The sequence below is a fragment of the Macaca nemestrina genome, chromosome 8 (assembly GCF_043159975.1).
Source record: "Macaca nemestrina isolate mMacNem1 chromosome 8, mMacNem.hap1, whole genome shotgun sequence".
Classification (NCBI taxonomy): Eukaryota; Metazoa; Chordata; class Mammalia; order Primates; family Cercopithecidae; genus Macaca; species Macaca nemestrina.
Genome location: NC_092132.1, coordinates 136,623,943 through 136,645,711, shown reverse-complemented (window position 1 = coordinate 136,645,711; position 21,769 = coordinate 136,623,943). Strand labels below are relative to the sequence as shown.

General features: G+C 35.4%; 1 protein-coding gene across 40 annotated transcripts in view; it reads left to right on the top strand.

Annotated features, from left to right (window-relative positions):
- Nucleotides 1-21,769, top strand: part of LOC105463730 (pericentriolar material 1) — a 106,763-nt gene that overhangs the window by 30,997 nt on the left and 53,997 nt on the right. For 24 of the 40 annotated variants that reach the window (XM_011710966.3, XM_011710978.3, XM_011710961.3 and 21 more), the window contains 14 exons: nucleotides 1,214-1,397; nucleotides 2,342-2,515; nucleotides 3,016-3,173; nucleotides 3,291-3,529; nucleotides 5,805-5,956; nucleotides 6,106-6,235; nucleotides 7,805-7,945; nucleotides 8,890-9,080; nucleotides 10,375-10,575; nucleotides 11,794-12,013; nucleotides 12,123-12,268; nucleotides 12,772-12,962; nucleotides 15,418-15,589; nucleotides 18,256-18,614. In XM_011710966.3, coding sequence (XP_011709268.2) covers nucleotides 1,214-1,397; nucleotides 2,342-2,515; nucleotides 3,016-3,173; nucleotides 3,291-3,529; nucleotides 5,805-5,956; nucleotides 6,106-6,235; nucleotides 7,805-7,945; nucleotides 8,890-9,080; nucleotides 10,375-10,575; nucleotides 11,794-12,013; nucleotides 12,123-12,268; nucleotides 12,772-12,962; nucleotides 15,418-15,589; nucleotides 18,256-18,614 — 2,658 coding nt within the window. The remainder of the gene's footprint in view (nucleotides 1-1,213; nucleotides 1,398-2,341; nucleotides 2,516-3,015; nucleotides 3,174-3,290; nucleotides 3,530-5,804; nucleotides 5,957-6,105; nucleotides 6,236-7,804; nucleotides 7,946-8,889; nucleotides 9,081-10,374; nucleotides 10,576-11,793; nucleotides 12,014-12,122; nucleotides 12,269-12,771; nucleotides 12,963-15,417; nucleotides 15,590-18,255; nucleotides 18,615-21,769) is intronic. The other 16 variants (XM_024787323.2, XM_024787321.2, XM_011710982.3 and 13 more) reach the window with 1 other exon arrangement.

The window sequence follows — 21,769 nt, the reverse complement described above, 5'->3', positions numbered from 1 at the left end:
ACCAACATTGAGATACCCCATCTCTACTAAAAATACAAAATTAGCTGGGCGTGGTGGTGCATGCCTGTAGTCCCAGCTACTCTGGAGGCTGAGGCAGGAGAATCACTTGAATCTGGGAGGCGGAGGTTGTGGTGAGCCGAGATTGTGCCATTGCACTCCAGCCTAGGCAACAAGAGCAAAACTCCGTCTCGAAAAAAAAAAAAACATGTGAAAGTTGCACTTAAGTCCTCGTGGTCAATTTTGTATTCATAAAGTAGCACTCTGTGTGCTGATGACTCTTAAAGGCCATTTTTTTCCTCACTGGGAAGCAGTGTGAGAACAGCAGCAAAAGGTAGAATGGTCAAGGAATAGAATGAGGAGACTACTGGAAACCACCCACAGGAATTGTGGTACTAAAGTGAACAACAAATAATGATGATTCTTGTGAGAAAGATACTGGTAAATGACAGCATCTTTGAAATGGTAGGAGGTAGAGAAGTGCAGAAATTCTTAATCTTTAATTCCTCTTAAGCATGATTTATATTTGATAGTAAAAGAAGTTAAATAGAAAGTAATTAAATTTAGTTCAAGGACCATGGAGGATTAGCCATTGTCTAATTAGCAGATTTTTATTGCTGTTTAATATTTCATAGTTTGAGGTACCATGGTCTTTTTAACACTGTTCTTTCTCTCCTGGAGCAAGACAAGTTCCTTCTTGGTGTCCAGATGTAACTTCTCTGGTCTGTGGGTATGAAAAACCAATGAAGACCTAATCGGCTTCAACTACCTGATAAAAATTACAGATTGAGTACTGCACATCATTCATAGTGGCCCTGTTTAACTTAACCTAGAACCAAGTTTATCAAGTTAGTTACCAAATTTAGTCGTTAGTTAAAACTAACTAGAGTTCTCCTCTAGTTAGTTTTCCAAGGTAGAATATCATTATTCTTGTCAATTTCCATCTTTTCTTCTTCTTTCCTTTCTGTTTTAACCCGGTGGTTATAATGTAAAGGTGATGGAGTCTCTGGAAGAAAGAGGTAAACGTGTCTTCTGTGTGCATTTTGATGTGTTTAATTGTGGAGTAAGTTAATAAACAAGTTTCTAAAATTTAAATCTGCAGAAACTAAGTTGTTAATCATTTTTGCTTTTTATTTTTCGATATTAAAGCCAACTGTAAGTGTTTGTGTATAGTAACTGGTGATTTAAAGAAAATTTTTTTGTGTGCCTTCTTCAGCCTCTCCACAAAGGAGTATGGATCAGAGAAGTACTTCAGCTCCCTCTGCTCCTGTAGGCTTGGCACCGGTTGTCAATGGAGAGTCCAGTAGCCTCACATCATCTGGTCCTTATCCTGCTGCTGCTTTAGTCTCTCAGAATGAGAGTGAAAATGAAGTCCATCTCAATCCATCTGAAAAACTCCAGTAAAACATTTACAATCATTGTTTACATAGATTAAAGTTAAATAATAGGGATAAATGTTTTTTTTCCTTTGTGTTGAAAATTCTGGCAAAACGAGATTTAATTTTGTAAACATTCTTAAGTGATAGGTAGAAGAGGTGTGTGTGTGTTGTATGTGTATAATTTGAGTTGTCTAAGAGATGTGATGTAACACAGTTTCTGTGAACAGATAACTACTTTCTTGTTTTTCAAATAAAGGATAAAAAATAAGACTACAGTTAGAATATTTCTGTATTCAGATGGTTTAGAGACCAGGCTGTAGAATGAGACAGCCCTGAAATTGTATCACACAAGGCTGTGTTACCGTGTACAAATAACTTAGCCTTACTAAGCCTGTATTTCCTCATCTGCAAAATAGGAATAATAATACACCTGTTCAGAAATATGTTTTCATTAAAAAATGTTGGCACAGTTCCTGGCACATTCAGAACTCAGCAAACTTAATTCTTATTTTTGGTAAACGTAGTATGTAGTGTATAAATCTCATATGTGCAGACAAATCAAGAACCTTCTATACATGCTCAGTAATGTCTGTATACCTGATTTGCCTGAGAGGTAGTGTTTGAGTAGTACTTCACACTTTTGATACTTGAGAAACCTAGAAATATTTTTGACATCAAGTTTTGTGCTATTAACATTTACACCTGCTTAAAATGAACAATTAAATTGAAATTGATTTTCTTATGCTTTTGTCCCTACCACAGCATAAAAAAAAAAATGTGAGATTTTGAGTAAGCTGTACTTGGCATTAAACTCATTATTTTAAAGTCATACCCCCTGGATAGTACACCAGGTGGATATTTCATTAGGTCTAAATTTTGTTTGTGTTAGCTGCTATTATATGAAAATAATGTCTGCATTAATTTGTTAAAATGGGTGTAAATCTTATAAATTTTTTGTTTATCAGAAAGTTAAATGAAGTTCGAAAGAGATTGAATGAGCTAAGAGAATTAGTTCATTATTATGAACAAACATCAGACATGATGACAGATGCTGTGAATGAAAACAGGAAAGATGAAGAAACTGAAGAGTCAGAATATGATTCTGAGCATGAAAATTCTGAGCCTGTTACTAACATTCGGTAAGAACTATTTTTGGGATGTTTTTTCAGCATATTCATTCTATCTTGATACTTTTAATGTGGAAACAAAAATACTTCATTAGAGTATTTACTATTTGCCTTTTATTTAAGCTTTTTTCTTGTAAGTCTACTATTTTGGTCAGTGTAATCATCTTTGCCCTGTGAAGAAAAATGAATAGAGAAGTATGGAGTACAATTGTTGAGTAAATTTGCTGTTTGTTAGATTGAATTTGAGTAAATCATGAGATGTCTGTAACTTAGCATTTTGCTGTCTCTTTATTTTTAGGTGTAATTTTCATTTTTTTCAGATGTTTTTCTACTTAAATATCACATATGCACAAGTTAATGAAAAGCAGGAGTCGATTATTCAATTTGAATTTTAATGGAATAGCCAACCATGTTCTTGGTTTGGAGTTATTTTATTAGCAGTTCTAAACTTTGATTTCTTTTCTCTCTTTTTTTGTGCCTTAAATAACTTCAGGCTGTTTTCTTTCTTCTAGAAATCCACAAGTAGCTTCCACTTGGAATGAAGTAAATAGTAATAGTAATGTACAATGTGTTTCTAATAATAGAGATGGGAGAACAGTTAATTCTAATTGTGAAATTAACAACAGATCTGCTGCCAACATAAGGGCTCTAAATGTGCCTCCTTCTTTAGGTATGACTGACTGTATTTACAGATAATTTAGCTGTGTTCTTACAAAGTGGGTTTTTGTTCATGTGTGCTCTTAAATTTATTTTTTAAATTACCAATTTTAATTATGCATGTTTTCAGCAGATTGTCGATATAATAGAGAAGGAGAACAGGAGATTCATGTTGCACAAGGTGAAGATGATGAGGAAGAGGAGGAAGAAGCAGAGGAGGAGGGAGTCAGTGGAGCTTCGTTATCTAGTCACAGGAGCAGTCTGGTTGATGAGCATCCGGAAGATGCTGAATTTGAACAGAAGATCAACAGACTTATGGCTGCAAAACAGAAACTTAGACAGTTACAAGATCTTGTTGCTATGGTACAGGTAAATACTGCTTGGTCTTCTAAAAACCTGTTTGTCAGATAGTATAGTCTTAAGTAAAATGTGTGTATGATAATTACTTTGGTTTAATTATACTAATACACATACATGTGAGGTTTAAATTTTTAGCACTTTACGCTCTGTACGTCAGAGGTCAGCAACCTTTTTAAATTAAGAGTGAGTTGGTTAGATAGTTGAGGCTTTGCGGCAATACAGTCTGTGTCACAACTTCACAATGCAAAAGCAGCCATACATAATACATAAATGAGAATGATTATTTGCCAACATAGCTTTATTATAAACAGTATAGCTGTTTTTATTTACAGAAACAGAAGAGGTTTTGTTGTTTTTGTTTTGCTGACAACTCTGGCCTTTTATCATGTAGAACTTGCAGCATCTCAATGAGGTAGATATTAAATAGGTTAAAGAGATCTTAATTGCCAAAGTTTATATGACTGTCCAAGCCAGAATTCAGACTTCCTGATACCAGAGCCTGAGATCTTAACCTACTGTATGTAAAAGAAAAACCATATGTTATTCAGTAAGGTTAAAGTTAGAACTATTAATCATAAATTTTAAAAAGCAGTTTATACATATTTTGTGTTAATTGTTATGCAGTTAACTATAATTGTATAAATATGCTATTGTATGTTTATACAAATGTAAAAATATACAGTTATAGTTAATTACATAACGATTAACACAAAATATGCATACACTTATAATTGTATATGCAGTAATAAAATTATAGTTAATTACATAACTGTTAGCACATTATAAAGGTGTTGTGTATATAAATCATATAAAATAGTTTTTGTGTATGAAAAACTCAAGTTTTATTAACAGTTTCTTTTGAAATGCTATATACTTTGAATTACTTAAGTGAAAGGGGAGTGTGCTCTCTCAGTTCAAAAAAAGTACGTATTTTTATTTTTATTTATTTATTTGTTGGGGACAAGGTCTTGCTCTGTCACCCAGGTTGGAGTGCAGTGGCATGATTTTGGCTCACTGCAACCTCCATCTCCCGGGTTCAAGCGATTCTTCTGCTTCAGCCTCCCAAGTAGCTGGAATTACAGACATGTACCACCACACCTGGCTAATTTTGTATTTTTAGTACAGATGGAATTTCACCATATTGGCCACACTGGTCTTGAACTCCTGGCCTCAAGCATTTCTCCCACCTTGGCTTCCCAAATTGCTCAGATTACAGGCAAAAAAAGTACATAATACTAGTAAACTCCCTCTTCACCTCCATTAATAATCCCATTCTTCTTCACTGAAGTTGCTAGGTCTTTTCTGTGCAGTTAGGTACATTACTATGCACCTATTTTTTAAAAAATACTTGATGTTTTGTGCTATGTTTCTTTGTTTTTACACATTGTATGTATAATACACTAAGTATTGTAGCTTTTTTCCCCACTCCACATCCTGTCAGAGAACTTTCATGTCGGTATATATAGTTCTATATAATTATAAGTAATTAAGAAACACAGATATGATAATTATAAAATGTTAATACTGTATATATATACACACAATACATGTAGTTATTTTTAGTTGCAGTATAGTTTCTGTATATTGAAGAACCTTAATTTAGTTAATGTGTAATAGCATCTAGTTAATATATACTTTTCTGTCTTTCACTATTTAGAAACAATGCACCAAAAAACATACTTGCACAAGCTTCTGTGCATTTGTGTTTTTTAAGAAAGATTTGGGGAAGTGGAACTACTATGTCAAGAGTTTGTGTACATTTTAAAGGACACAACTTAATTGGTCTCTAGAACAATTATTTTTCTAGAGAGCAATTTTCTATATGTATTTCCATGTGTATTTATATTTCTATATGTACAGAATTTTTGATATGTATTTATATTTTTCTATATATATTTTTTATATTTTAAAATTTTAAATATTTTTTAAAAATATTTTACATTTTTCATATTTTTTATATTTTATAAGAGAGTTCATTTCTCCACACATTGATTACATTTTATTTTATTGATATACTGTAGCTTGTTTAACCATTAATGGAATTGGCCTTTTCCAAATTTCTCAATTATAAGAAGAGTTGTTGAGGTGAGATAAACATGTATGCAAATACAAACGTGTGTAAACAAATGTGTATAGAACACGTGTAAACATGTATACAAATATGCTTTCTTTACTGCTTTAATATTTTAACGTAAATTTTACAGACCAGTGGTATTTACTAAGGTGTGAATTGGATAATATCTTTAGGTATCAAGACTGTTTTAATGTAAAGATGCTCTTTCAGGATGATGATGCAGCTCAAGGAGTTATCTCTGCCAATATGTCACATTTGGATGACTTCTACCCAGCAGAAGAAGACACCAAGCAAAATTCAAATAACACTAGAGGAAATGCCAATAAAACACAGAAAGATACTGGAGTAAATGAAAAGACGAGGTATGTTAAGCTTTTGGCCTTCATTTAATATAGTAAGAATTTAGTGCCTGTTTTGGAGAAGGTACTCAGCTAGGTACTATGTTACGTTGTGCCTAATGCTTCATCAGATTTTATTGGAGTCCATAAATATAATGTCAATTTAATTGTAGAGAGAAATTTTATGAGGCTAAACTACAGCAGCAACAGAGAGAGCTAAAACAGTTGCAGGAAGAAAGAAAGAAACTGATTGACATTCAGGAGAAAATTCAAGCATTGCAAATGGCATGCCCTGACTTACAGGTAATTATGAAATTTATTTCTACTTGTCTGAAAAAAGATGTTTAAAATCTGATGTCAACTGAAAGTACTCTTTTTTTTTTTGAGACGGAGTCTTGCTCTGTTGCCCAGGCTGGAGTGCAGTGGTGCGATCTCAGCTCACTGCAAGCTCTGCCTCCCAGGTTTGCGTCATTCTCCTGCCTCAGCCTCCTGAGTAGCTGGGACTACAGGCACCCACCACCACACCCGGCTAATTATTTGTAGTTTTAGTAGAGACAGGTTTCACCGTATTAGCCAGGATGGGCTCGATCTCCTGACCTCGTGATTTGCCTGCCTCAGCCTCCCAAAGTGCTGGAATTACAGGCGTGAGAAAGTACTCTTTTTTCTAATATTAAGGTGACAGAATTATGTCTAGTAATTTTGTGATTAATGAAGTGGATGAACTGATGAAGAGCTGGGGGTATACATTTACAGTATAAAAGATAGCACATAGGAATTGACTCTCTGATTATTTTCATTCTTATAGGGCTGGCTGGCCATAGATTCAGAACATGTGTACTCATAATTGTTTATTATATTAAAATATACTGGTTTGACTTTTGCAGTTATGGACCAGCATTTGCATCTTTTACTGGCCTGAAATAATATAATAAAATCTTTAAACCACTGTAAGTTATCTAAGGAAAATAATTGTATGTGGTTTAAAGAGTAAGTTGTATATACTTTTGCTTATTAACTAGTACCCTATATATGGGTCTTGAGATTGAACAGAAAATAAGAGGCTGGGCACAGTGGCTCACACCTGTAATCCCAGCACTTTGGGAGGCTGAGGTGGGCAGATCATGAGGTCAGGAGATCAAGACCTTCCTGGCTAACACGGTGAAACCCCGACTCTACTAAAAATACAAAAAAAATTAGCCAGATGTCGTGGCAGGCGCCTGTAGTCCCAGCTACTTGGGAGGCTGAGGCAGGAGAATGGCCTGAACCCAGGAAGCAGAGCTTGCAGTGAGCCAAGATCTCGCCACTGTACTCTACCCTGGGCGACAGAGCGAGACTCAGTCTCAAAAAGAAAGAAACAAACAAAAAAAAAACAAAAAAGAAAATATCTTTGATGATATCAGATAATCAATAATATGGGAAGGGGATAATAATTCCTTCTGATATTTTCCCAGAGTTTATTGGGTAGCTTTATCTTCAGTTAGGTTGTGTTTTCAAAGAAAGGAAAACACATCAAATGTGTTTATTTTCTAAACCCTTGCTTTTCCTACTTTAATCCTTTTTCTTTCCTTGTCTCCAATCTAAATAATGTCTAGAGAAATAAGTTGCAAAGTTGGGTTGAGTATACAAAATTTTCCATTATGTTTTATCCCTGTTGTTTCTGTTGTTCCTGAGGGCTTGTGTTTGTCAGCCTCAGCTTGTGTTTTCATCTTTGTTTTCTTATTTCAAGTTATCTGGATGATGATGGTAATTGGGGTGTGATAGCAGATTAAATATGGCACTAGAGCCCTAGTGCCATATTTAAAGTACCTGCTTTTATTAAATTAATATAATTGCTTTAATTCCTTGTAACTTTTTTTGTGAATTCCTTTTTAGCTGTCAGCTGCTAGTGCGGGTAATTGTCCCACCAAAAAATATATGCCAGCTGTTACTTCCACCCCAACTGTTAATCAACACGAGACCAGTACAAGCAAATCTGTTTTTGAGCCTGAAGATTCTTCAATAGTAGATAATGAGGTATTGTAAATTGTACTCTGTTGTTCCTGAGTTAGTCTTTTTTTTTTTCGCCTTTTTTTTTTGTTCTTCAGTAAGGCACATCTTAAGAAAGGAAACTGAATATCCTTGAAACATGTTTGTAAATGGTAGTCTGTTTTGTGCCTTTTTTAGTAGACACAGAAATGTAATTGTAGATTATAAGAATATAAAAGAGACAAAACATTTTGATTTTTAAACTTTAATTGAAAATTAAGTTTTTAATAACTTCTAAAAAGTAATTATCTTTTAAAAATATTCATGTTCTTTATTAGTAAATATTTGGCAGAAATGTATAGGGGGGTAGTAGCAACAAATAGTAATCATTTCAGTTAGACCTGTCCTTTGACATTTTATTTATATGTAATTTGTAGAAAATATAATTTTTCCTAAATAGTTTCTAAAGTATATTTGAATTCTGCTTGTTTCTATTAAGAATTAATAGGCCAGGTGTGGTGACTCACACCTATAATCCTAGCACTTTGGGAGGCTGAGGTGGGCAGATCATGAGGTCAGGAATTCAAGACCAGCCTGGCCAACATGGTAATACCCTGTCTCTACTAAAAAATACAAAAAAATTAGCTGGGCGTAGTGGTGGGCACCTGTAATCCCAGTAACTTGGGAGGCTGAGGCAGGAGAATCACTTGAATCTGAGAGGCAGAGGTTGCAGTGAGCCGAGATCACGCCACTGCACTCTAGCCCAGGTGACAGAGTAAGACTCTGTCTCAAAAAAAAAAAAAAAAAGATTGCCTAATTTTTTCGTATTCATAACTAAATTATTATTTTAACCTTCATGGACATCTTAGTGTGAAAAGGAGAGAATGAGAATAGAAAGCTTTGTTGATACTGACAATATTATTAGTCTTTTACTCTTTTAGGTTACAGCAAATCCAAATATTTACTTAACTCTGGTTTCTTAAAAAAAATAGTTGTGGTCAGAAATGAGAAGACATGAAATGTTGAGGGAAGAGCTGCGACAGAGAAGAAAGCAGCTTGAAGCTCTGATGGCTGAACATCAGAGGAGGCAAGGTCTAGCTGAAACTGCATCTCCAGTGGCTGTGTCATTGAGAAGTGATGGATCTGAGAATCTATGTACTCCTCAGCAAAGTAGAACAGAAAAGTAAGAGAGCTGCATAAATCACTTTTCTAAAAATGTCACCTGCCGAAGATTGACCTGTAGGCTAGGCAGCCACATTTATCCTCTACACGACAGCACAAATCTATTTCAGTGAGGCTACTATTTAACTACCACCTTTGTGACCCAAGTTAACTGAATCCATCCACTTTCTGTTATGACTTCTTGTAGCATCAGCTTTCTCTTTTGTCTTAAATTACTATGGCACTTGATCAAATGGTGATACAGATTTTCTTGTATGTATAAGCCTTATTTTCTTAAGTTTATAAAAAGAAAACACTTGATATTTTGTAGTGCTTTTCTGTCAAGCCAGAAATAAACAGTTTTTTGCTTAAATTGAGTATCTGCTGTTTGTAAGGTTCTTAAGGATCATTTTATTATAATAATAATATAGTTTTTATATTATAATAATAATTTAGTTTTTAGGATTTCAGTTTAAAATGTCCATATTTAGAATATTTCTAAGAGTTGGTCGTCTGTAAGATCAGTGAATTATTTAGCTATATGGTAATACCCATATCTAAAATATTGAAATTTAGATGTGTTCATGACCTTCCCTTTTGATATCCTCAGATGGCATTTCTGGAATTTCTGGAATTTTGCACCAAGCCCTACTCTCTTCTCAGATGAACTACTTCTATTCTTGGAGTCCCAATATGCATTTTACTGATGAGACTGTATCTTCAATATTTTATTCTGTCCTGGGTACTACACCTGTGTTCCTCTGCAGAGTTCTTCAGATAGTTTTGATGAGCATCTGGTTTCAGAATCATTGGTCTGGAGTTTTGCTGTTCAGTATGGCAGCCACTAGTTATATGTGGTTATTTAAATTTAAATCAAATGAAATTAAAAATTTATTTTCTCAGTCATACTAGCTACATTTTAAGTGCTCAGTAGCCATGTGTACCTAGCAGCTGCTGTATTGGATAGCACAGATACAGATTATTGCCATAATTATAGAAAGATCTGCTGAATGGCACTGATCTTGAAAACTCCCTCAGGGAAAAGTTAAGGGCAGTTTAACTTTGGGAAATAGTCCCAGGGGATATGATGATTATTTAAATTTGTTGGAAGAATTGTTTTCAGGTAGCCAAACTAAACATATTCTATTTAACAGCAATAGGGAGAATGCCACCCATACCATAGTTACTGTGATTAAGTGAAATTTTATATACAGACATGTATATTTATGTTTGAAACAATGTTTGGCATATAGTAGGTGGCAGAGTATTTAGCTTATCTCCAGAATGACATCTGTTTTATGTCTCTTAATCACTAGAACAATGGCAACTTGGGGAGGGTCTACCCAGTGTGCACTAGATGAAGAAGGAGATGAAGACGGTTACCTTTCTGAAGGAATTGTTCGGACAGATGAAGAGGAGGAAGAAGAGCAAGATGCCAGTTCCAACGATAACTTTTCTGTGTATCCTTCTAACAGTGTGAATCATAACTCCTACAGTGGAAAGGAAACTAAAAATAGGTTAGTTTCAGTATTTTAATTTTGTGCTTAATTTCAGAGGTCCAGGTCTTTTTGACTGACAGCAAGCACTTCTGCAATTCTCCAAGCCAACCGAACGTCCTACAATTCAATTCAGTTTTTACACTAACTATTCAGTTAGTGCAGACCCCACAAGTTAAGGGGCTCAGTTCGGTAAGACTGCCCTCACTTCAGACTTCAGTTTCAAGTACTTGGTCCCCATGTTACCCACACTTCTGTCCAACGTGGCTAGAAATTTGGGAGTTCTTACAACCCCCTTCAGGTTTATTTGCTAGAACAACTCACAAAATACAGGAAAACACTTATATTTTCTCATTTCTTATAAAGGATTCTTAACAGCCAAATGGAAGAGGTGCATTAGGACAATGTATGTTTTGGGCAGGTGTGCAGAGCTTCCATGCTTTCCTCTGTGTCGCACCCTCCCCAGCACTTCGATGTGTTCACTGACCCAGAAGCTGGCCGAACTCTGTTTAGGGTTTTTTAGGAGATTTCATTGCTTAGGCACAATTGATAAAAATTGTTGACTGTTGGTGATTGGTCTCATTAGCAAAAATTCAGATCTGGTTGAAAGGGGCTTGTTTTGTATAACAGAAGACACTGTCACTTGGAGGATTCCAAGGGTTTTACAAACTCTGTGCTAGGAACCAGGCACAAAGAACAGATAGATACTTTATTATTCTACAAGAATGTTGTTCCAATAGATACAGGTAAACTGGATCAGTCTTCACTTGTGTTATTGAGAATTAACCAAAAATAAATTGTAGATAGTGAAAAGGGTCTGTCAACAAAGATATTATCACATTGTTACTAATAATTATAACTGAAAATTTGTTCGTGAATTAAAGATGGTGAAGTAGACGGTAGTCCACTTGATGAAATGCTATGTGGTCGAACTGAAAGCATGAAGAATGGAAAAGTACTTGTGACATAATGAATATTTTTATTTTGCAGAATACTTAATTATATGGACACTTCTGTGTAAAAACATTAATGAAAAAGACTGGAAACTAATGAAAACTGATAATTGTACAAAGCTAAAGATTGGGACTTTCTCCTCCCTCTATATTTTTTAATACTTTATATATTCTTGGAATTTAAAAGAGAATATTGGCCCGTAGGCCAGAGTATCAGAGTTTATTGCTGTATTTTTAAAACCAAATTATTCTGTGTGATGACTTAATGCTTTCAATCTTTTGTTAGGTGGAAGAACAATTGCCCTTTTTCAGCAGATGAAAATTATCGTCCTTTAGCCAAGACAAGGCAACAGAATATCAGCATGCAACGGCAAGAAAACCTCCGTTGGGTGTCAGAGCTCTCTTACGTAGAAGAGAAAGAACAATGGCAAGAACAAATCAATCAACTGAAGAAACAGCTTGATTTTAGTGTCAATATTTGTCAGACTTTGATGCAAGACCAGCAGGTAAAATTTGCTGTGAAAGTATATTTTTCTTCTATTTTTATAACTGTGGAAGCAATACAAATTTTTCTCAAGTCATCAGTAACTATTAACAAATATTTTCTTTCAATAGACTCTATCTTGTCTGCTACAAACTCTTCTCACGGGTCCTTACAGTGTTATGCCCAGCAATGTTGCATCTCCTCAAGTACACTTCATAATGCACCAGTTGAACCAGTGCTACACTCAGCTAACATGGCAACAGAATAATGTTCAGAGGTAATCTGTTTCTTAGAAGTATTGCGACTGTGTAAGAGCTAACATTGAGCAAATGTTTTACAATTAGCTTCTGGGAGAAAAGAGCAAGACCAAATTGCATATTTGGACGTTCTCTGTCCCTTGAGAATTTTATGAGTGGTGATTTGCCTTATGTTTCCTTTTAATACCATGGATTTCTGTTTTTATAAATTTATGTTACTAAATTTTACACTTACATTTTGGCAAATTTTATAGTGTATAAATTGTACTACAGTGAAGCTATAAACAAACAAAAAAGTGAGTTTCTTAGAGTTTTACTGACTGTCGGACAGAAGTACTAAGTTCATTTCTTGTTCCAGAGGGAAGGTTATTGAATTAAGCCTATAGACCAAGCACATATTATTATAGTATCAGAGCAGTTTGTCTGCATGCTTTTGAATCATTTTTTACATGTATTCTTCCTGAATGTACTTTACATATGGTTATATAACTGATTTTTAGATTACTGACTTAAATTTTTGTAGGTTGAAACAAATGTTAAATGAGCTTATGCGCCAACAAAATCAGCATCCAGAAAAACCTGGAAGCAAGGAAAGAGGCAGTAGTGCATCGCACCCTCCTTCTCCCAGTCTGTTTTGTCCTTTCAGCTTTCCAACACAGCCTGTAAATCTCTTCAATATACCTGCATTTACTAACTTTTCATCATTTGCACCAGGTAGGTGACTTAACCTGAAGAGAAAATAAATAAAAGCAGTGTTTGAGAACATAATTTGTCTCTTGCATAGATGTTTTAACATTTTCTTTTGGAATGGGGTAGGGAATGTTTGCAAAGAAAGTTGCAAACTCTTTTCTATATATATATATACACATATACATATATATGTGTGTGTGTGTATATATATATATATTTTTTTTTTTGAGGCGGAGTTTCATTCTTCTTGCCCAGGCTGGAGTACAATGATGCGATCTTGGCTCACGGCAACCTCTGCCTCCCAGGTTCAAGGGATTCTCCTGCCTCAGCCTCAGCCTCCCAAGTAGCTGGGATTACAGGCATATGCCACCACGCCTGGCTAATTTTGTATTTTTAGTAGAGACGGGGTTTCTCTATGTTGGTCAGGCTGGTCTCAAACTCCCGACCTCAGGTGATCTGCCTGCCTTGGCCTCCCATGGTGCTGGGATTACAGGCATGAGCCACTGCGCCCAGCCTACTTTGTTTCTTTTAAACCAAACTTTAATAATATGATTTCTAATGAAATTAAGTAAACTACTTAGGAATGATTGCTTCAACTATTTATTAAGAGGAAAGAGAATTAACCTGTTCATTGGCTGCTGTATACTAGGCACTATGTAAACCGCTGGGAGAGTAAAGATGAGTAAGACAGTGCTCTTCTAGAGGAGTACCATGTCTTGTTAGGTAGATAGTAATAGACTAAAGGAGAGCACATTTAGCTTAAGCTTTTCTTTGGATGTTTTTTTTCTGTACTCATTACATACCAGACATGATGTGAGTTACTGGGATCTGAAGATGAGTAACTGATCCTTCAAGGAATTCAGGGTCTAGTGAGGATGCTATTAATGAATGCTTACAGTACAGTGCCATGGGTGCCATAACAGTGGTGCAAATGCTGGGGAGTGTCACCAAATCAGTCCCCCCCCCCCAAAAAAAGTGATATTTAAACTAAAGAATGAATAGAATTTATTTCCAGAGAGATTAGAAATGAAAGGGCTTTCTAATAAATAAAACCACTTAGAGTTATAAAGCAATGAAATAGTACATCACTCAGGGAATTTAGAGGTATTTAAGCGTGGCTAGTATTTAGGGGAAGAGTAATTGATGTGGTTGAAGAGTGGCAGAGACATGTTATGATGTGCAAAGAAGCTTAGGTTTTACATTGCAGACGAGGGTGCCATTGAAGGACTGAGCAAGGGATAACATGAAATTTATATTTTAGAAAGATTACACTGGTGAAAGTGTTCAGAAGTTGGAGGAAAGGAGTGGAAGATATAGCTGGTGAACAGAAGACTGTCATAATAATATAGAAAGAATGATAGCCTGGCCTTAGGCCTTGTCAGTAGGGATCAAGAAAAAGGAGTGACTGAAAGACATTTTAGTGATAGAGTGAATAGGTTAAGTGACTGATTATATGAGGTGAATCATGAGGAGGAGTTAAAGGTGTTGACAGGGAATACAAGAGGAGAAAAAAGGTTGAGAGGGCTTTGTGAATATGTGAGTGTGTGTGTGTGTATGTATATATCACAATATGTATGTACTCAATACTTCTTATATATGTATATTATAGTGTTATGCCCAGCAATGTGTATATATATGGATGTATATGTGTGCGTGTGTATATATATATGTGTGTGTGTATATATATGTATACCATAGTGTTTTTTTCTTAATGAGACTTTCAAGACAGTGTGGCATAAAAAATTTAACAGGCTTTTTAGTTCTTGGGTGTCAATATTGGCAGCAAACATCACATGAGTAGACTTTTAAGCAATAAGAAATTGCAAATGCTCTTCCTTTTTACTAAAATATACTTCATACCCACACCAACTGTATATAAAGGCTCTTCATTGTTTGTAAATAGTACAATTTTTGTGAAACCTTCCCAGTCTCTTTCCCCCCACGTTGTTAGTAGCCTCTTGTAAATACCTCTGATTCATAACAGTATTTGGTAAGTATTTAATTATATTCTACTTTCCCAGTAAAAATAGAGTAGAAACAACATAAGCATAGGAGTAATACAGACCCGAGATCTAACCGTCTTTTTCATTTATTAGACATTTGATCTCTAACCCTAGTTTCTCAATGGTAAAATGAGTGCAGTATCTATTTTATAACGTTTTAAGTATTAAACCAAATAACATGTAAAGTGCCTGCAGTAGTGTGTGTCACCCAGTAATTGATACATGTCAGGTACTATTATTTCTAACTTTTAGCTCTTAAGGGAGTGGGGATTATTTGTTGTCTGTGATCAATGCCTAAAACATAGTGGCCTGAGCTGTAAACAGTGATTGGATAAATATTAGCTTTTTTTTTTAATTAACAATTTTTTGTTTTGGTGGATTTGAATGGCATATTTAATTAAAACTGTTTTTTAATTTCATTTTAAAGCTAAAGACATTTCTTTATTTTTCTCTTACCCATTGATTTTACTGATTAGGTATGAATTTCAGCCCTTTATTTCCTTCTAATTTCGGAGATTTTTCTCAGAATATCTCTACACCCAGTGAACAGCAGCAACCCTTAGCCCAGAATTCTTCAGGAAAAACAGAATATATGGCTTTTCCAAAACCTTTTGAAAGCAGTTCCTCTATTGGAGCAGAGAAAGCAAGGTACCTGATTGTAAACATAGTCTTTCATTGCTTAAACATTCACTTTTGTGATTACATCTAATTATATGTAATTTGAAAACGCAACTAGGGAGGACATTTGTGATGATTTGGCTTGATGATGTTGGAAACATGAAACTTTGATGTATCAGTAGATAAGATGCCAGATACTTCCTTGTAACCCTGGTACACGAAAAGTTCAGTTTGAAAGGATGTGGCATAACTCATAGGATTTCTTTAGTCTCTGATTTGATACCTGTCTTAAGGTTAAACCAGTTTGCTGTTCACTGACTTAGGGCTGGAAACTAATATTAACTGCTAGAAGATAGTTGTTAAGTGATGATCCCTTTTTTTGATTCCTAGCTCTTGATTAGAATCTCTTCCTAAAGCCTATTCAAATACATTGTTGAGTACTATTAGATTATAAAAACAACTTTTGCCTCATAAGTTTTGAGGATGCATGGTATTAATCATAGTTAGGATTTCTTTTTCCTCTGTTTCTTACATTTATTATTTTTTAATGCTATAATCTTCTGAAACACAATTTTTGACTCAATGTGAAAGATTGGCTCAGTTGAACTTAATCTCTCAGATATATCTCTCTGATTGTCTTTTCTACTCTGTAAAAATATATATAATTCACATTATAGTTGTCTTTAGCTGTGTGATTAGGACTGTCTCAGGCTCTGCCATTAGCATTTTGATACTGTTTAATTACCTAATCATTAACTGGGATTTTTTTTTTTTTTTTTAACTTGATTAACCAATAACTCTGAGAACTCCAACTTTATATTCACCACTAGGAATCCTGTGATTAACATCCCTTACTTTGTTGATTCCTTTTTTTAGTTGTTCTGTTTTTTCCTGTTAAATCTCACGTTGCTCTATAAAGGTATTCTATTGTCAGAAGCCTAACACAGTGTTAGCTCACAGTTGCTATTCAGAAATGATTGTTGAATGAATATCCATCACAAGCAGTAAACATTTATTCAGAGCTTCAGTGAATAGACCTTCCTACCAAAATGTCCCCACTTCATTATTTTCCATGTTTTTTATATAATTGATAGTAAAAAATTACTCTGGTTTTAAATTAGTTACTTATGTCTTTTTTAGGATGGATCTGAATGTCTAATTATTTTAGATATTTGGCTTACTTCAGATTAGACCTCCTTTCCCAAAATCTCAACTATTGTAATTTCGTGGAATTAAATGACTAGAGATAAGAAGTCAGATAAAATCCTGTAGTCTTACTCAGGGGTCAGAAAACTTTTCCTATAAAAGACTAGTTAGTATTTTAGGCCTTGCTGGCCATATGGTGTTTATCAAAGCCATTCATCTGTGACAGTTTTGCACAATAGCAACCATAGACAATATGTAAACATGAGTATGGCTGTGTTCTCCAAAAACACTTTATTTATGGGCACTGAAATTTTAATTTCATATAATTTTCATTTGTCACAAACTTTTTTATTTTAATTTTTTTCTTCCAACTATTTAAGAATATAAAAGCCATTTTTAGCTCTCAGAGGCCATGTGGAAACAGGCAGCAGGCTGAATTTGGCCTGTAAGTTACAGGTTTCTAACCCTTGTCTTGAGTTAAATCCTATAGGTCACTGTCTCCCAGACTATTCTTAGGAGCAGTGGTGGTGTTCACGCTAGGTTCTGTGATAAAGTTTTGGACTTCTTGCTCACTAGCACTCTTAAGAGATTTATAAAGCGTGTTGGCATATTAAAAGTTCTGAGATACTTTACAGACCTGTTTAACTTTGTTTTACGTGTTTTCTCCCCAGCCTAGATGACCGATGAGTACCTATTAAACATTAAGGGATGCTAGTGTTCAGCAGATAAAATTTGGGAAATGACAGTAGACTAATAGAACTATGGACTTAAGGAGTGGAGAAATAAATTACTGGTTGAATGACCAATTGTTTTCACCAAATTCTTGTTTTGCTTGAACTGCTTTAGGTGAACACAAATCCATGTATGTTCCCAAGCCCTCTCCTGTAGCTCTTTCTGAGCCGTTCTTCTAGCTTTTTGTTCTTTTATGTCCCATCTCCTTTGATTTTTCTTTTTGTTGTTTTTTTCTAGAGACAGGGTCTAACTTTGTTACCCAGCCAGAAATGCAGTTGGCATGATCATAGCTAGCTGCCTCCTTGAATTCCTGGGCTCAGGGGATCCTCCCGCCTCAACCTCCTCCTGAATGTCTAGGACTGGAGGCACATGCTTCTGTGCCTGGCTCATTTTTAAAATTTTTTGTAGAAACGGTGTCTCACCATCTTGCCCAGGCTGGTCTTGAACTCCTGGGCTCAAGCAGTCCTCCTGCCTCGGCCTTCCAAAGTGCTGGGATTACAAGCGTGAGCCACTGCAGCTAGCCTGATTTTTCTTTCCCACTGTTTTCCATTGTGAATGCTAGATCTTTGATAAGGAACTTTTGCCAGTAAAAGTGGTTTAGTGAGATGGGTCCAGAATTAAAACTGATTTAGTACCTTAGCTTATGTGGTATTTGCATATTTAAAGTGTATGTTTGTGAAAACATTTCTGTGGCCTGTTGACAGTTTCATTCACCTAAATCTGCTCAAGAGTAGACTATAAATTCAGTATATTTGGAGTTTTTGTAAATAAAGAAATCTGTAATTGTAAACTTATAAAAACTTGTTTTCGTTGGTAAGGAATAAAAAACTGCCTGAAGAGGAGGTGGAAAGCAGTAGGACACCATGGTTATATGATCAAGAAGGTGAAGTAGAGAAACCGTTTATCAAGACTGGATTTGCAGTGTCTGTAGAAAAATCTACAAATAGTAACCGCAAAAATCAAGTAGATACAAACGGAAGAAGACGCCATTTTGATGAAGAATCATTGGAAAGCTTTAGCAGTATGCCTGATCCAGTAGATCCAACAACAGTGACTAAAATATTCAAGACAAGAAAAGCATCTGCACAGGCCAGCCTGGCATCTAAAGATAAAACTCCCAAGTCAAAAAGTAAGAAGAGGAATTCTACTCAGCTGAAGAGCAGAGTTAAAAACATCAGTAAGTGTTGAAATTTGTTGAATGTTGATCAGTGTAAATGTTGGTAATCTTACTTTGACATGTTGACATATATATAGTTTCAGAAAGGCTAGATGTGCAGGTGCTGTGCTAGACTTAGTTGAACAGTCATTTTTAGTTACCTTTATATGTAATTTTTTTTTTTTTACAAAATAATATTTGAAATAGGGTTTAATTTTCTGGATTAATGTTGTAAAACATGGCATTTATTTTTGGTGCTTCTTAAAGCTTCAATTTTGTAAGTTCTTGAAAAATTGCCAAAATGCCCGCATTTTACTCTTTTTTCTCTTTTGCTATTGTATTGGATCCTGCATCCAACTATTTGGTCATGACTTTTAGATGGATTCTTGATTGGTGCGTTTAAGGAAAAGTGGTCTTCTTAAATATATTGTAGTTTTTGAATATCATATAGATAAAACAGTTTCAAAACAGGCTGGCTTTAGTCCTCCTGGAGCTAAACTTATATTTTACTCAATCTTGCCATTGAGTATCAAAGTTCTTTTAAAATTTTTTTTGAAGTTTTCTTTATGGTGTTAGCTTCATACCTCTTAGAAAAATATATTTTCTGTGATTTTTGAATTATTTACTGAAGTATACTAGGTTAAAAATAGTTTTATTAGCTAAAATCTGCAGTGTTACAGCTGAAGGATATTCTTTTTATGTTTGCAAAGGATGGGCTGTGGCCTTGAAATGTTGTTCTGAGTTTAAGGAGATAATATTTGGTGCTTAAGGCCAGGTGCGGTGGCTCATGCCTGTAATCCCAGCAAGTTGGGAAGCTGAGGCAAGTGAATCACCTTAGATGAGGAGTTCGAGACCAGCCTGTCCAAATGGTGAAACCCCATCTCTACTAAAAATACAAAAATTAGCCGGGTGTGGTGGGCGTGCCTGTAATCCAGCTACTCAGGAGGCTGAGACATAAGAATCGCTTGAACCTGGGAGGCAGAGGTTGCAGTGAGCCAACATCATGCCACTGTACGCCCAGCCTGGGTGACAAAGCAAGACTCTGGAAAAAAAAAATTGGTGTTTAAGAACAAAGTATTCCAGGCTTATAATCAGAAAGTTTGAAATGCATTGCACACTGCTAACTCCCTTTCTTGGGAGTTCACAACACATACAAGTATAGTAAAGGCCCTGAGAAATCCTGTAGTAAAAAAATACACTTGTAAACTTTGGCAGCCTTCATCTTAATCACTTTTGCATAATGAAACCTTTGAAAAATCTAATGAAAACCACAGATATAAAAGAGAATGTTGGCACATTTTTAAAAATTTCAGTAATTCATCTATCCTTGAAGTCCTTGGCTCCTGCCTTGAAGCCCATGTGAAGAATCTGACTGATGGTTTAAAAAGCAAATTTGAACAGTAGTGAAAGGGGTGACATTTTTCTTAGCATGCACATTATCAGCCTTGAAGTAATTTTCTGGTTATAAAGGTTTAGGAGAAGCTGGTTTGTTTAGTAAATTAATTGGTAATCTGAAGCTATTCAGAAAGTTACTGTGCTTTTCCAAGATTACTCTTGGTGCTACCAGAGAAGATTTAAGTAGATAATGGCCATTTTGAGACAGGGCCGTTACGCAACTCAGAACTTTCTATTTCCTAGTGCTTTGCCCCCACAAAGATGCTCTTTGTCATATAAATAAATGAAGAAAAACTGACATTTTAAATTTCAGCATCGTCTCATTCAAATAGTTAATTTGAATCTGATAGGGCAACACTTCTTAAACTTGAGTGTTTGACACAAATCTCCTTAGGAATACAGTTTAAGTGCAGATTCTTGATTCATTTGGCTTGGAAGGGACGTGAGAGTCTGCCTTCCTAACAGACTCTCTTGTGTTGCCAATATTGGTCTGTGGACTATACTTCAAGTAGCAGATTTTAGAGGAACCTTAGCTAATTTATGGTTATGACCACCTAACCCTAAAAATGCTGGTATGTTTTTAGTTTTCTGAAACTCCTTTATTCTGGGGAATTACTTTTCCAAATACGTAGTTCAGCCTTTTAACTTCAAGATAAAGATTGACATTCTGATCTTCGTGCTCTTTTCCTTCATATTGAGGTATGAAAATACCTGCTGGAAACATAGAGTCAGTTTGCTCAGCAAGCATTCAAGACCACCTGTTAGTGAGTGCCCTGCTTTAAGGCACACACACACAAATAAAAGGCTTGATAGCAGAATCAAACTATACATAGCAGAGCCAAAGTAATATGGGATAAAATCAAATTAGCTAAATCCTTGCTATTCAAAATCTGAACCGTGGACAAGCAGCGTTACATCATCTGGGAGATTATTAGAAATGCATGCTTTTGGGCCAACTAAATCAGTATGTATTTTTCTTCCGTATGCATTTTAGCAAGATTTTTGATACGAAGGTATGTACTTGAAAGTCTGAAAAGTACTGAACTGGACCACTGGTTTATGTGGTTTTTATTCCTTTTGTGCTATAGGAATGGTCAAGATTTGTTAGAAAAAAGGATTTTTACGCATCTTTAACCTCCACCTCCCGTATTCAAGCAATTATCCTGCCTCAGCATCCTGAGTAGCTGGGATTACGGGCATGCGCCACCATGCCTGGCTAATTTTGTATTTTCAGTAAAGACGGGGTTTCTCCATGTTGGTCAGGCTGGTCTTGAACTCCCAACCTCAGGTGATCTGCCCCCTACGGCCTCCCAAAGTGCTGGGATTACAAATGTGAGCCACTGTGCCTGGCCAATTTTTATTGTATCTTAAAGGAAGTGGTAAATAGAGGTGGGTGGGGAAAAGTGTAGAAAGCCTTTCAAATTGTTACTACAGTAAATATAGAGTGGGAAAGAAGCAGGAGGAGAGGAATTGGGAACAGATATGACAAATATTTCAGCATAGTGGGAATTACATTGCTGTCCTGAGAGATACAGTACAGCCAGTTATACTGTCCCATACTTACTAGAGTGATCCAAATATATATGTGTTTTTTGTGCATGGTCACATTCTTTCAGAAGTAGCTTCATAAATCTCATTTAACTTTGTTTCCCATGATGGAAATGTGTTTTAATCTTTAGAAGGTCTTTATATGTGAAAATACATATTGCATGTGAGCTAAGAATATATAAATTATGTAATAATCATCTTTTAAACTTGAGTTCAGACTTAGACCTTATGAG